Genomic DNA, 13,387 nt, shown 5'->3' with positions numbered 1-13,387 from the left:
CTGAGTAACTGCCCAAGCTGAACTCTTTGAGGGAAAAAGTCCCTAAGAGACTTCCCCTCCCTTTATAGAAAACATTCTGTTGATGTGACCCTTTTCTGTCTTCCCTTATGGTGTTTCCAGGATCCCACTCAATGTCTCCTTCACCCCGCGGCTGGAGAAGGTCGTCAACTTCAACGTCCAGATCCGGGTGCGGAAGAAGACGTTGCCAATCTGCCTGAACGTGAAGGCGGAGGGCTACTCGATGAACGCCATCGTACAGTGCGAGAACTCGGCCGGGAAGAAGGTGGACCTGAGCAGCAAGGGCAAGAATGACATCAACTTTGGGGATGTGAGTGTGCATGGACTTTTAGGAAGCTTTCCCCTTTATTGAGAGCATTTCTGATATTCATTCTGCATTAATACATTTGTGTGCATCTCCCGTCTGATAAAATGAATGTGAACGCAGCTAAATGCTGTTACAAGTTTAAAAACTTAAATTCAAAGGCAACTTAACTTTGCTTTTCCACACAAAGCACAGTTGCAATGTGAGTCCTCTGCCAACCACTCATCCATGTCCATGAAATGTGGGATGGAGTCCAGGCTATGTGATGATCAGCATTACAATGTTTGAATTCATATTATATTCCGACTGCCTAAGTCATTTTGTCACTCTGTTTCTTTCTCTTTTTATGTTTCTGTTTCTGTGATGTCATTTCTTAAAAAATATATTATACCATGCAGTGTGCTTCCTTCTTCCTGGTTATTTCTGTTTATGCTATCAGTAACGATCCACAACCGTGACAAAGACACTCTCACAGTTTGAAAGTGTCATAGGTCATGACCCGACTGCTTTTCATTGCACTGCTTGCAGATCGAGGTGAACGAGAAGGCAGTTCGTTCCCTCTACATCGTCAACACGGGCAAGTTCAACTTTGACTTCGAGTGGACGCTGAAGGATGACAGCAGGAACGGCCAGAGGCTGCTGACCATCTCCCCAGAGTCCGGAGGTGTGCCTTGCAATGACCGCAAGAGGAGTGTGCTTGCCTTTAAGCCCACATTCAAGACTGAGCTACGGGGTTGTGAGCTCATCTGCAGGGTAAGTCGTACATCCAAATTACATTCAGTCAAACTCAGCTTGATTTGTGTATCTCTGCCCTCCAAAGTTTGAAAATGTATATGAAGATAGAAAGGTAGAAAGACAGATGTATAGTAAATGGATGATATATAGATAGATAGATAGATAGATAGATAGATAGATAGATAGATAGATAGATAGATAGATAGATAGGTAAATAGAAAGATATCTATCTATCTATCTATCTATCTATCTAAAGTATCTATCTATCTATCTATGTAGATAGATAGAATGTTATGGATAGACAGACATACAGACACAAAGATGTATGGACACACAGACAAACACAGACAGACAGATAGATAAATGTCCATCCAAACTTTGAAATTTATACAAAGATAGTCACATAGATAAATGGATGGATATAGAGAAGGATAGATAGTGAAAAGATGATAGACGGACAGTTAGATTGTTATTGCTGGACAGATAGACAGGCACAAACAGACAGATTGATAGACGGAGTGATAGTTTGAATGATCATGAGCCATAAAGTCATGGAGTTAATGTTCTGTTTTGGAATTTTTGACTTTTTTCAGTGACATGGTATCTCATAGCTGTATCCATAATTTCTCTAATAAGGAAAAGTATGACCTTCTCCATATTATCTTTATTGCCCTAGACCACCAATACCAGTGTGATTCTGTATATTCTATGACAGTCATATCACATTAGTTGTTCCTAATTAGCTATTTCTATCACCAATTCTATCACCTCTGCACCAACAGATTGCCAATGGCCCGACGTATGAGATGAGGATATTTGGACGGGGAGTTGCCCCTGGCCTCCACTTCTCCTTCACAGAGTACAACTTTGGTCCCTGCTTCATCCACCGGGCTGGGATGCCCACCCACTCCACTACTCTCACCATCACCAACAGAGACAGCAAGGACATCAGGTCAGCTGCACTTTCACTTTCATCATCCTTTTATTTTAGGGTTTGCTTTGTTTTGTTGTTAATTCGCTAGTTGGAAGTCAGTGTTAGATATTAAACTCTCCTAGTGCAGCTGGCAGGTTCCTTAATGCTGATCAACGAAAGAGCTCTGAGAAACTTTACGTATGTGTCCTCAAGAACACAGGAGAAATATGGACGTGTCACCGATGTGCTAATTCCTGAAGTATTCTATAAATGTAGACAAATATAGTTGCAAAGCCTATCACTGCCCACCAGGCCAGACCAGCCTATTTCATGGACTCATTCAATGTGATCTTGATGGCGTCTGTATAGTGATGTTGATATTAGCTTATCACTCTCAACAGTTATCTATGGAACGACTTATTTATATATTTAAAGGACATTTCTCCAAAGATCAGACATCAAGTTCAGAAAGGTTAGTATGCATTATACTGCTTTGCCATCTTCAAATCACTTCTGCCCATACAATAGTTTAAAAGAAATGACATACAATTTACATTGACTGTACTCACAACTGTCAGACTTTGCATGAGGGTTGGTGGCTTACATGTGGGAAATAGATAGAATTAATGTTCATATAAATAATCCAAGTGGATGTGTGTGTCGTGCATTGATTTTTTCTCACCCAGTGTGGACTGCCTGTACCAGAGCACATCCCATCTCCATCTCCAGTTTGATGCCACCGTGCTGACCCCAGGAGAGAGCCGTACAATCACCTTTACCTTCTACCCCAGGGAGGCAATGCAGTACCACGAGATCGTCCAGTTTGAGCTCAATGGCCTGTCTCGCACACAGGTACATATTCTGAATATCACTGTTCACATGTACAAACTGTTAGTTTCTTTCCATCGTTAAAAGATCAGAGACTCCTACTTGGCTTACGTAGACTCTGATGCAAGTTCTTGAATGTAGAATACCTTTGCATACATCCTGTAGTTGATTGAAACTTATTGTAATTGTAAGACAGTTATGGAATGTTTGGTAGTTATACTGAAGTTAATGAATTCATACAAATATCATGCTTGTGTCCGTAGAGGACTTTCGATTAAATACAGAGACTCTAACTCTCCTTTCAGCATCTGTAACCCTAGAGCTCCCAGGGCCCTTAGAGGGGATGGCTAGTAACTGATTAGTGGGAATGCTGGGGGATGATTGTTCCAATCCTTGTGGGATTCATTTAAGAGTACATTAATATCTATTGTTGTGTGAAAATTATTTGCTTCAGAATGGTCTCATATTCAAGTGATGTGCAGTTCAATGTTTCCAGGTTAGCATGCCTGTACAGTGACGGGGCGATTGCTAATGGCATGCATAAAATTGTGCTCATGTTCGCGTGCTCGGAGAGTGTGTAGTTTGCTAGGGGTCAAGACAGGAAAATCTGCAGCTTAAGAGATGCTTGGGGTCAGAGTCTCTGTAAATATAGCATGGATTTTCTTGTTTAAATTAGCCAGTCTTGTCTGCATTCAGTCAGCTGATAGTTTTGTACTTTTCACTCTGATCCACCCCGATCAGGTTGAGATCCTCGGCCTAGGGACCGAGATGCGGGTGGAGGTTGCAAACCCCAAGGATCGCATCGTCAACTTCGGCGCGCTGCGCATCAACCAGTCAGTGAAGCGGACGGTGCCCATCATCAACAACAGCCCCGCCCCGCTCTCCTTCAATGTGGCCATCACGCCCCTCAACACCATCCTCCAACAGGTTCCCCACGTCCTCAAGCTAAGCCCCACCCAGGAGATCAGCCTCAAGGCTAAGGGTGGGGCCTCCCAGCTGGAGCTGGTCTTTAGCCCCAAGTGTCGTATCCCACAGTTCACGGAGGAGGTGAGGAAGCACTCAAGGTTTCATCACAAAAATATATAACTCTGTTTTCATTTCAGTCAAGCATGCTCCTTTATTCTCTCAATGCTTCTTTTAGTCCATCAGATCTTTTCACTATGTCTTCTTTGTATATAATATTAGATCTAGACACCTACGCTATCACGTCAATTCATGCAGTGCCTTTCCAATAGATAAGGTTGGCCAAAAACAATATTCTGCATTTAGAAATATAAAACTTTCCAAAATAAGGAAGTCATGCTGTTTCTTTAACAGTCTCCTGTTCGAAATGGTAATACACAAACTAACATCTCAGGATGACTTGTTGTAAAAAAAGAGAAAAGTATGCCAAGATGTTATGAGTAAAGAGAAGACATAAATGTACATTGTATGCAGAAGATATACATTACACAGGGTTGTTTAAAGCCACATACTGTAAAAGTGGTTTCTTTCGCGGTGGTTTTATTTTTGCGCTTTTCGCGCTTTGAGGTTGAACCGCGAATTTAACATCACGCGAAAATGTTTTGAACTCGTCGCTTGTACAACGCAATCATTACCGACCGCGAATTTAAACACACGCGAAAAAGTCCGTACCGATGGAAACCGCGAAAGTTTCTGTACGCGAAAGAAACCACTTATACAGTAAGATATATGTAAGACATGTTCATTGGTCTCTATGATACAAATACTTGGCTACACTTTACTAAAACCAATCCTTATAGAACCAGTGAACATGAAGGTACCCCCCCCCCAAAAAAAAAGAGAGAAAAACATGCCACTACCATGTAAAAAACAAGACCCTGACATCCACAAAACCTGGGCTGCATCACTCAGTATCTCTCTTTGTCCCCCCCCCCCACCCTTTCTCCCATCCCAGGTGATGCTGGAGTGTGCTGGCCTCTCCCAGCCCCTCCTGGTGGTGACCGGTTCCTGCCAGGGCATTGAGATCCACCTCGACCAGGAGTCCATCCCTTTTGGAGCTGTGGTTCTGAAGAGCAGCACCACCCGCAAGCTGCTCATGCACAACACTGGCGACGTCGGAGCAGCGTGAGTAGTCAGACCATTTCTTCTTGTCCAGTTCTCAGTGTCAAAACTGAGTCCTTCACACTACCACTCACTAAAGCTTACCACATTCTTTATAGTATTCTCACTTCAGGGCTGTGCTCAACTTTGAATAATTCTGAGATTTTTTTGTAACAGAATCTGAAGATTTGAAATTCTGATACAAACTGGAAGGCAGGTATGCTAAGGCTAAGGTGTAAGCTCGAATTTTAGAGCTTTTGAAGAAAAGTGACTTGGTCTAGAAGCAGTTTGAACATATTCTGTTATTATTATTATTATTATTATTATTATTATTATTATTATTTATTCGACCAGGTAAAGAATATGTCATTAAAATCACAAACATGAAACAAAAACCAGATGGACATTACAAAGGATACACTGTACCTACTATACACGTTACACAATGTGAAAATGAAATGAATGGCGACTACACTGATGAGGGTCAGGGCACACAAAAGTAAATACATTTACTATTGCCCGTAGGCATGTGAACCCACACATGTTGCCCCTAAGAAACATTTAACAATCATTAAAAAATTATCACTCAACCCCTGATCCCCTGTTCTGAGACAAATAATGTTATCATTTACATACACATGTTGATTGCCATTCCATGGATTCAGTTTATGTAGATGAATTAAAAATGTTTGCTGTTCTGTCTTATGTGGAAAGGTTACTGCTATAGTTATGATATGATCCAATGTCTTAAACATCTTTCTGCTTATGCATGCTCTCTTTTGAATTGACAAATAAAAAATTAGTGAAATTGGCATATGTCTTACAAAACCATTCTTTTACTCTTGAGCCTTGCTATCATGCCATTGTATAACTTGTCAGTGTTCTTTTAAACCTCACAGAAGAGTAATGCGTTCACACTGTTTAGGGTGTTCTACTAGTTTTATGATAAGAAATAGTCAAAATCATACTCTGATTGGCCAAAATCTTACCCTTAACTCTCTCCGGTCCTCATGCCTTTACATCCTATTTTAATACCTCGTCATGCAGCTTCAAGTGGAACACGCCAAACTTTGGGCCAGACTTCTCCATCAGTCCAACGGAGGGCTACATCTCCCAGGGCATGACCGTGACCTTTGAGGTCACCTTCCACCCCAAGGAAGTCTGCCAGGACATCAGATATGATGTAAGTATCCCGTGAGGTCTATGCAGCCACCCTCAATCTTCAGAATTGTGGTTGTGCAGTAGCCTTTGTTCAAGGAGTCGTTACTTTGTTCTGAAACAAGACTCTCATATTTTCCACATTATGTGCATGACATAGAGTATATTCTATTGCCACCCATTTTCATGCAATACCAGGATTTACTAGATCACATGCTACTACTTATTGCTCTCAGAGAGTCATCGCCTGTTTCTACTGGGTACTGTGTATGATTTCAAATGCATTTTTCTAGTGAGAATTGATATTAAAAAATGTAGGCTTTACAAATATAAAGAGGAATGTTTGTCTTATAGTTTTGTCATCTTTGCTTAAAGCTTGAGGGAAATAGAATACTAGTGGATGTCCACTTTACACATATTGAACACATTGCTCAGAGTGAACCATTTTTAACAGAAGATTCTGTTTACCCCTTCTCTCAACCCGTTGATAAATGCCATGATAGAAACTCTTGTGCAGCATCGAGGGAGGGCGCCCTCTACGCCTGGTCCTGACGGGGATGTGCGTCGGCTGCCAGCCGCAGAAGGAGATCCTGCACTTCAACACCCACGTGCGGGTGAAGGACACGCGCAGCCTGACGCTGCACAACCGCACCAACCAGCGCTGGGAGCTGCGGCCGGTGATCGAGGGCGAGCACTGGACGGGAGCCGACGCCATCACGGTGGAGCCCCAGCACAGCAAAGCCTATGAGCTCATCTACAGGCCCCTCGTCATGACGGCAGAGGGCAAGAAGCACAATGTAAGTCCATCGTACAACTCGCAACTGAAATACATTTCAAATATCAAGTCCAGGGAATAAATTCCCTTCCTGAAATTCAGTAGCAATTTTAGTTGTTGGACATATATTTTGAACATATGGTACACAATTCCATCTAATGAAATAGCTACACAAATTATATTTTGTATAGCAGTCACATCCAAAATGCATAGCAAATTCTGATGTGATAACAGGAATATTATTTCTTGAATATCATAAAATAGTGATTAGCTGCAAATATCTGTCACATTCTAATTGGTAACAGTCTGTATGAATTTAACAAGTTTATAACGCTGACACAAAAAGTGTACCTGAATTTGCTATCGTTGTAATACGAATCAAACTTCCAAGTAGTTTGGAGTTACCTGTAATGAATCTTTGTCTCATGCGGTCTGTCTGTCTATCTTTCTCTGTCTCTCTCTGTTCCTGATTACTGGTGATATTCATAGGATTGTGATTTGTTGCTGCTTACACTCTTTTCATATCTACTGTTGATTGCATGATCTATCTGATTGAAATGTAAAGACATGATTGTTCAACTTGCTCTCATTGTCTTTTTTCTCTTTCTCTGTGCTTGTGTGCATGTGTGTCTGTGTGTGTCTGTGTTACAGGGAAGTGTATTCTTTGCCCTCCCGGATGGCTCTGGACTCATGTACAACATGATAGGCGTGGCGGAGGCCCCCAAGGCAGCAGGGAACATCACCAGAGACATTCCCAGCAAGACACACTACCCTGAGCTCCTGTCCGTGTCGAATTGGCTGAAACGACCTCAAAGGTAATGGAACACTGTCAGATGAAAATAAAGATATACAAGTACCTAGCCCAGAATTACTAGACATGTTACAGATCTCAAATGTTGTATTTCTTCACCTTGGTATGATATGGGTTTGTTAGTTTGCAGCCATAATTGCAACAGTTGATATATTGTCAATTACAGAGTACTATTGTCCCAAATTGAATTGACGCAAGATAACTTGATTCTTAAGTTGTACCTTTAAAGAGGGGAAATGGAAGCCGCCCCTTGGCAAGCATACATGTCAGATAGGTGTAGCAGATCTTGAAGAAACAAATTAAAAATTGTGATTTAAAGAGGAAAACAGAAATAAACAAACAGCACTGCTTCAGTTCAACCATGGACTTGTCAGTTGTTTGTCAAATGCGCAGTAGACCAAATTTATTTAACCATTTAACATTTACAACTATAAAGATGCATGAATATTGAGACAGTTGTAGATTGGCATATCACTCAAAAATGGACAGGGTTCTGGGATAGACCGTGACAAATTTGACGTCTTTTTGTCCCTGCAGATTTAAGGTCGTCATTGAGATGATCAAGCCAGACAAGCTGGACCCAGCCACTACACTGAAGGGCCTGGACTACATCGATGTTCCTGGACTGAGCAAGCGGGACTACAAGCTCAATTTCTTCTGCCACAAGGAAGCTTCCTATGCAGCCAAGGTGGACCTGAATTCCCTGTATTTTGTTTCCCCCTCCCCTGAAGATTTTTACTGTGTAACACTCATTTACTAGCTATTTCCCGCTCTTTGATTAAGTTGGTCAATACATGGAGTGCATTTTTCATCTAGCAGCCTTCAAATGAGAATAGTGTTCCCATTTAGGAAGTAAAGTGACATGTTAAGTATCCAACTTGATATTTGTGGTAACAGTGAGAAAATATGGGGTTCTCCAGACTGATGTGCCATTATAGGGTTCTGGAGGAAAATTGTCAAAACATCTCATGTGTTTCTGACAGAACTGTTACAGAAGACTGCCTGCTATAACGTTGAGTGTTCAGACAAAAAAAAAATTGCATTTTCTTTTCAAGGCTAAAAGCTGTGTTGTTGTAGTGCCATGGTTTGCGTGTCAAAGGCAAATGTAATCTGTTATTAGACTGAATGCTTGCTGTTGTAACAAAATACCTCTACTCAGAAACTCTTGAAGCCAATTTAATGCATAGGAAAGTCTAGGTGCACACCAAATGATAACATAACCATTTGGATGAAATGATGCACGCCAAATAATAATGTAACTGCGTGAATAGAACGATGCACAGCAAACGACAACAAAACCATTTGGATAAAACCTTGTTCCTTCCTCCAGATCATATTCCGCAATGAGCAGACCAACGAGTTCCAGTTCTACTACATCACCTTCAAGAGCACTCCGGCAGGCATCATTGACACTGTGAAGATGAGCACCCCGGTACGGCTGAGCACCTTACACACCATCACCCTGGAGAACCCCCTTAGCTTACCCGTCACCTTCGCCACCAACTGCCCCCTCAATGATATCATGGTTCCTCCTCAGCTCATTGTGCCGCCCCAGTCAGAGGTATGCCTACTCCTCATCGTTACCTCTTACCTCCTCCTTCTCCTCCTCCTCCTCCTTTTCCTCCTTCTCCTCCTTCTTCTCCTTCTCCTTCCCCTCCTCCTCCCCCTCCTTCTCCCCCTTCTCCTCCTTTTCCTCCTTCTCCTCCTCCTCCTCTTCCTCCTCCTCCTTCTCTTCCCCCTCATCCTCTTTATCCTTTCCCTTCCTCTTCAGTTACATTCTTCTCCTTCTTCCACATCATCTTTCTCCTCCTCATCCCCTCCTTCATCCTCCATATCCTACTTCATCCTCTTCCATCTATGCAAATTAACTTCAGGGTTTTATTTTTTTGAAGAAAAAAAACAAAAACTACAAATATTTTCCTCGTGCATCTTTTTTACTACAGCATAAACATACAACCCAAGCAAAGCAGCAAGACTGCCTCAGTTGCATGTACATAATTGCCCCTTGGGTGACAAGTCCTAGTATCTCAACTGGTATGTAAGTAAGAAAGTTCTCAACTCAAATTAAAGTATCAAAAACACTGAGTTGAGTCTTAAAGCATTACAACCATCAATAAATGTAACCCCAAACAATATTTCTACATCATTTGACATCAACACTGAGGTAATTTTACAAAAATGAAAGAGAGTTTACACTCTCCTGAAAAATATGTTGATTTTTTAGGTATCAGGTCTTGTCACCCAAAGGACGATATTCTGCCATAAGAGTTGCTGGGTAGAAGTGCTATGCAGGTGTGGCAAATGGAGTACTTCATGCAAATGTTACAGAGGGAGGTGGTAAACATTATGGATACCTATTCATTCTTTTGTGCCAGGGTTCACTGAGCTTTGAGTACCTGCCCCTGAAGACTGGAGAGACAACAGGTAAACTGACCCTCGCTAGCAATGAGCTCGGTCAGTACGCCTACGACCTCCACCTGACGGCCACTGGGGCGGGGCCAGAGAAGGCCATCTTCTTCCGGGCATCGCTGGGAGGCAACCACACCCAGTCCACCAAGTTCATCAACTTTGCCAAGGTGAAGACGGAATACTCTTGCAAGGTGAGTCACAGCGTAGTTAGTAGTTTCTTTCTGTTCATATTCTTTACTGGAATACAGTGATTCAAAATGGGCTCATAGGGGATGTAACTTTCATAATCTTCAGTGGACTCCCGTTATAACGAAGTCCTTGGGACTGCCAGTTTTCTGTCGTTATATTGAAATTTTGTTATAACTGCACAAATAAACAATAAAAACACATAGAGTGGATGTTGCGGCCAGGATTTTTACTTTGTTGTAACTGGAATTTCATTATAACCATGTTCATAATAATGGGAGTGCACTATATATGTTTTTTGCAAACCAGTCACCGAAGGAGAAATCTATTTTCTTGGAAGAAAATGAAAGAAACCCATCAGGTCAGTGAAATTTACTATGCAGAGAGATTTACTATGTTAACAAACCTTTGCTGGTTGGTCTCTCTTATTTCATTATTTTTGCCATGAGGTGAATTCTCTTCTTGAATGCAAGAATATATAACCACAATGGATGCAAATGATCACACTTCTAGATCTATCATTTGCACCATTTTTAAAGAATCAATTAAATGATGTCAGAGTAAAGAATATTCCATGAAGCTCATTCTCTTCCTCTCATCTTACATTCTTGCTGTAGATTGACAATAATGACTTCCACTGTGACAAGACCATCACCGCGGCTCCCGGCTCGAGTGGCGGCAGCGAGGTCGGCTTCGACGTCACCTTCGAGCCCTCCCGCCTGGGGGAGACTCGGGGCACCCTGACGCTGCACTCACCCCTGGGCGGGGAGTACACCTTCCCCCTGTTTGGCACCTGCATCGCCCCCAAGCCCCAGGGCCCCTACACCGTCAAGGCCGGCTCCACCACCTCCATCCCCTTCCGCAACATCTTCTCCCATACCACCGCCTTCACCTTCCAGGTGGACAACCCCGCCTTTACCTGCAAGGCTGGTGATCAGGTGCGCGGCAAGAAGACCCACAACATCATCATCGGCTACGAGGGCAACAACGACGGCACCAAGGCCCCCAAGATGGGCAAGCTGGTCGTCACGTGCGCTCGGTCGGCCGGCGGTGCGGCCAATGTCTCCTGGACATACTACCTGAAGGGAATCACACCTTGAAGCTTGCCCGTCAATATACCAAGAGACACTCTCTAGCTTTATCGCAGAGAATGGGGCTAAGCACCTTTACATGAAACTGTACACATTTAAGTCTGTTTGATAGTTATGATGTTGGAAGGATGTCTTTCAGAAGTTGTCATCACTGATACTGTGAAGGATTGCTCATGATTTGGACAAGAATCTACAAACAATGTTCTGCAGATTCAAAAGAATTCATCAACAAGATATAATATTCAGTCTAAAGTATAAGGCACTGGCTCCACAGATTTGGCAGAAACCCCAGTCCTTGTTTTACATGCTATCAACAATTCTTTCATTGGTACCCAAGTGCCTCTGTGGCATTTCTTCATTATCATGAAGAATTAGATATAAAAATATTGTTCAGGGGGCAAGATTTATTTTTATGTTATGTTTTCTTCTGTTCTGATGTATTTATCTGTGAAACAGATATTGTGCACATTGCTGCTGTGAATGTGTGAATGCATATAATGTTAAAATTATAGTCTACGTAATCAGTAATGATATCATTTGACTGCTCTGGCTTGATTAACTTACACTGTTGTAAATAGCAAGGCCAATGTGTTTATGAAGCTCCCACATATTATTGCATCTAAACATGACTTTATATCGACTTGGGAACTGTTTGTACATTTATAAATTTGTCTGGAATGCTGTGAATATTGCAACGGAATGTTATATTAGAGAATACTTTATGGAGTGAAGACATTGTTGTTCAGTATTCAACACTCATTTGATGGTAATGTGCACACGAAAAGATGACGACACAAATGCTTCACTTATATGTTTGTTCATATTTTATTACAAAGTGTACAAATGTACATATTTACATAAATATAATGTACAGTTGATTAGAGGACTGACATTTCTCCCACCTTCACAATACTTCTATGAGAGGAAATGAACTTTGAATGGAGAAAAATCAAGCAATTGCCTCAAAGTAGTGTAGTTACAAAGTTCACATGTATATGCAACAAAGAATTGATTTGAAACATTCACATTAATAGTGGGATAGTATATAAACTAAGGCCAACTAAGACAAAATGGCTTTTCAGTTGGTCAGTTGCGGAGAACTGTTCTTGACTTCTCTTACATTCACCGAGGAATTGCACTTTCAGTTATGACTTTTCTTTACTGAAGTTCAGAGTCCCTTGTCCTTTTCATACAACAATTTGTGAATTCTAATGGAGGAATATCACTTAATTCCTGTAATCTAGCTAGCACAAATATGAAACCTGGACTTAACAAATTTTATGATATCTGAGTATTTTAAGTAAAAATGGAATATTCTGATGTTTTCTAAGCGTTGTTATTCATGCATTTCTATGGAAATGAATTCCGTCCATGTCAGTGGAATGTGTGATGAGTATGCCTTGATAATAAATACTTGTTGGCTTTCAGCAAATGCTGGTCTCTCATCTCATCTCCCTTCATTGTATGTTCCTGTCATTCATACTTTAAACAATATAAAAAAGAAAAACCTTTTAATTTCTGATGGAAATATGAATGAGATATAATATTTTTACATAGCCTCCAAATGAAAGAGAATTCAATCCTTCTGACAAATTCTAGCAAAAATTTCATTTTGACCTTTTCTGCATACACAAATGCAGTGGAAACTCGATATAACGAGATGGTCGGGACCGAGTCATTTTCCTCGTTATAGCCGATATCTCGTTATATCAGTAGGCATAAAAGAAGGCATAAAATAAAGACATTAATTTGCATATGTGGGACTACCCATCATATTTCAATCAATACTGATAACTTGATATTGTATGTGAGGGAATTACTCACCTTTATGGGTAAGAAGATGTTTTTCGCCAAGGAAATCCAATATCAAGAACGTGTTTCTTATTAATTGTAGATGTTTGAATTTGTAAATTTATATAGCTTGCGATTGTATCAAGATCGTCTGTGGATTGGTATGTGGTTATCGTATGGGTGTGTGTTGTGTGGAAAGCTTGAATATGGGTCTGCACAATGCTGTGTGTGTATGTGACACATTCTGTATGTACATTATGACTGCGTGTGTGTGAAGACGGGGAATTCCCTAAGTAGAAGGCCA

General features: G+C 41.3%; 1 protein-coding gene across 1 annotated transcript in view; it reads left to right on the top strand.

Annotated features, from left to right (window-relative positions):
* LOC139744627 (hydrocephalus-inducing protein homolog) overlaps window positions 1–11,301 on the top strand; it is an 88,966-nt gene extending 77,665 nt beyond the window's left edge. The window contains exons 77-89 of the mRNA XM_071655057.1: window positions 121–328; window positions 851–1,075; window positions 1,840–2,009; window positions 2,657–2,822; window positions 3,540–3,845; window positions 4,717–4,886; window positions 5,910–6,045; window positions 6,524–6,817; window positions 7,447–7,610; window positions 8,144–8,294; window positions 8,937–9,167; window positions 9,982–10,206; window positions 10,819–11,301. Coding sequence (XP_071511158.1) covers window positions 121–328; window positions 851–1,075; window positions 1,840–2,009; window positions 2,657–2,822; window positions 3,540–3,845; window positions 4,717–4,886; window positions 5,910–6,045; window positions 6,524–6,817; window positions 7,447–7,610; window positions 8,144–8,294; window positions 8,937–9,167; window positions 9,982–10,206; window positions 10,819–11,301 — 2,929 coding nt within the window. The remainder of the gene's footprint in view (window positions 1–120; window positions 329–850; window positions 1,076–1,839; window positions 2,010–2,656; window positions 2,823–3,539; window positions 3,846–4,716; window positions 4,887–5,909; window positions 6,046–6,523; window positions 6,818–7,446; window positions 7,611–8,143; window positions 8,295–8,936; window positions 9,168–9,981; window positions 10,207–10,818) is intronic.
* The last annotated feature ends 2,086 nt before the right edge of the window (window positions 11,302–13,387 follow it).

The sequence above is a fragment of the Diadema antillarum genome, unplaced genomic scaffold (genome assembly GCF_040938485.1).
Source record: "Diadema antillarum isolate AM-2024a unplaced genomic scaffold, OU_Dant_1.0 seq00001199_RagTag, whole genome shotgun sequence".
In the NCBI taxonomy this organism is placed as follows: domain Eukaryota; kingdom Metazoa; phylum Echinodermata; class Echinoidea; order Diadematoida; family Diadematidae; genus Diadema; species Diadema antillarum.
This window is presented reverse-complemented; position numbering and strand designations above follow the sequence as displayed.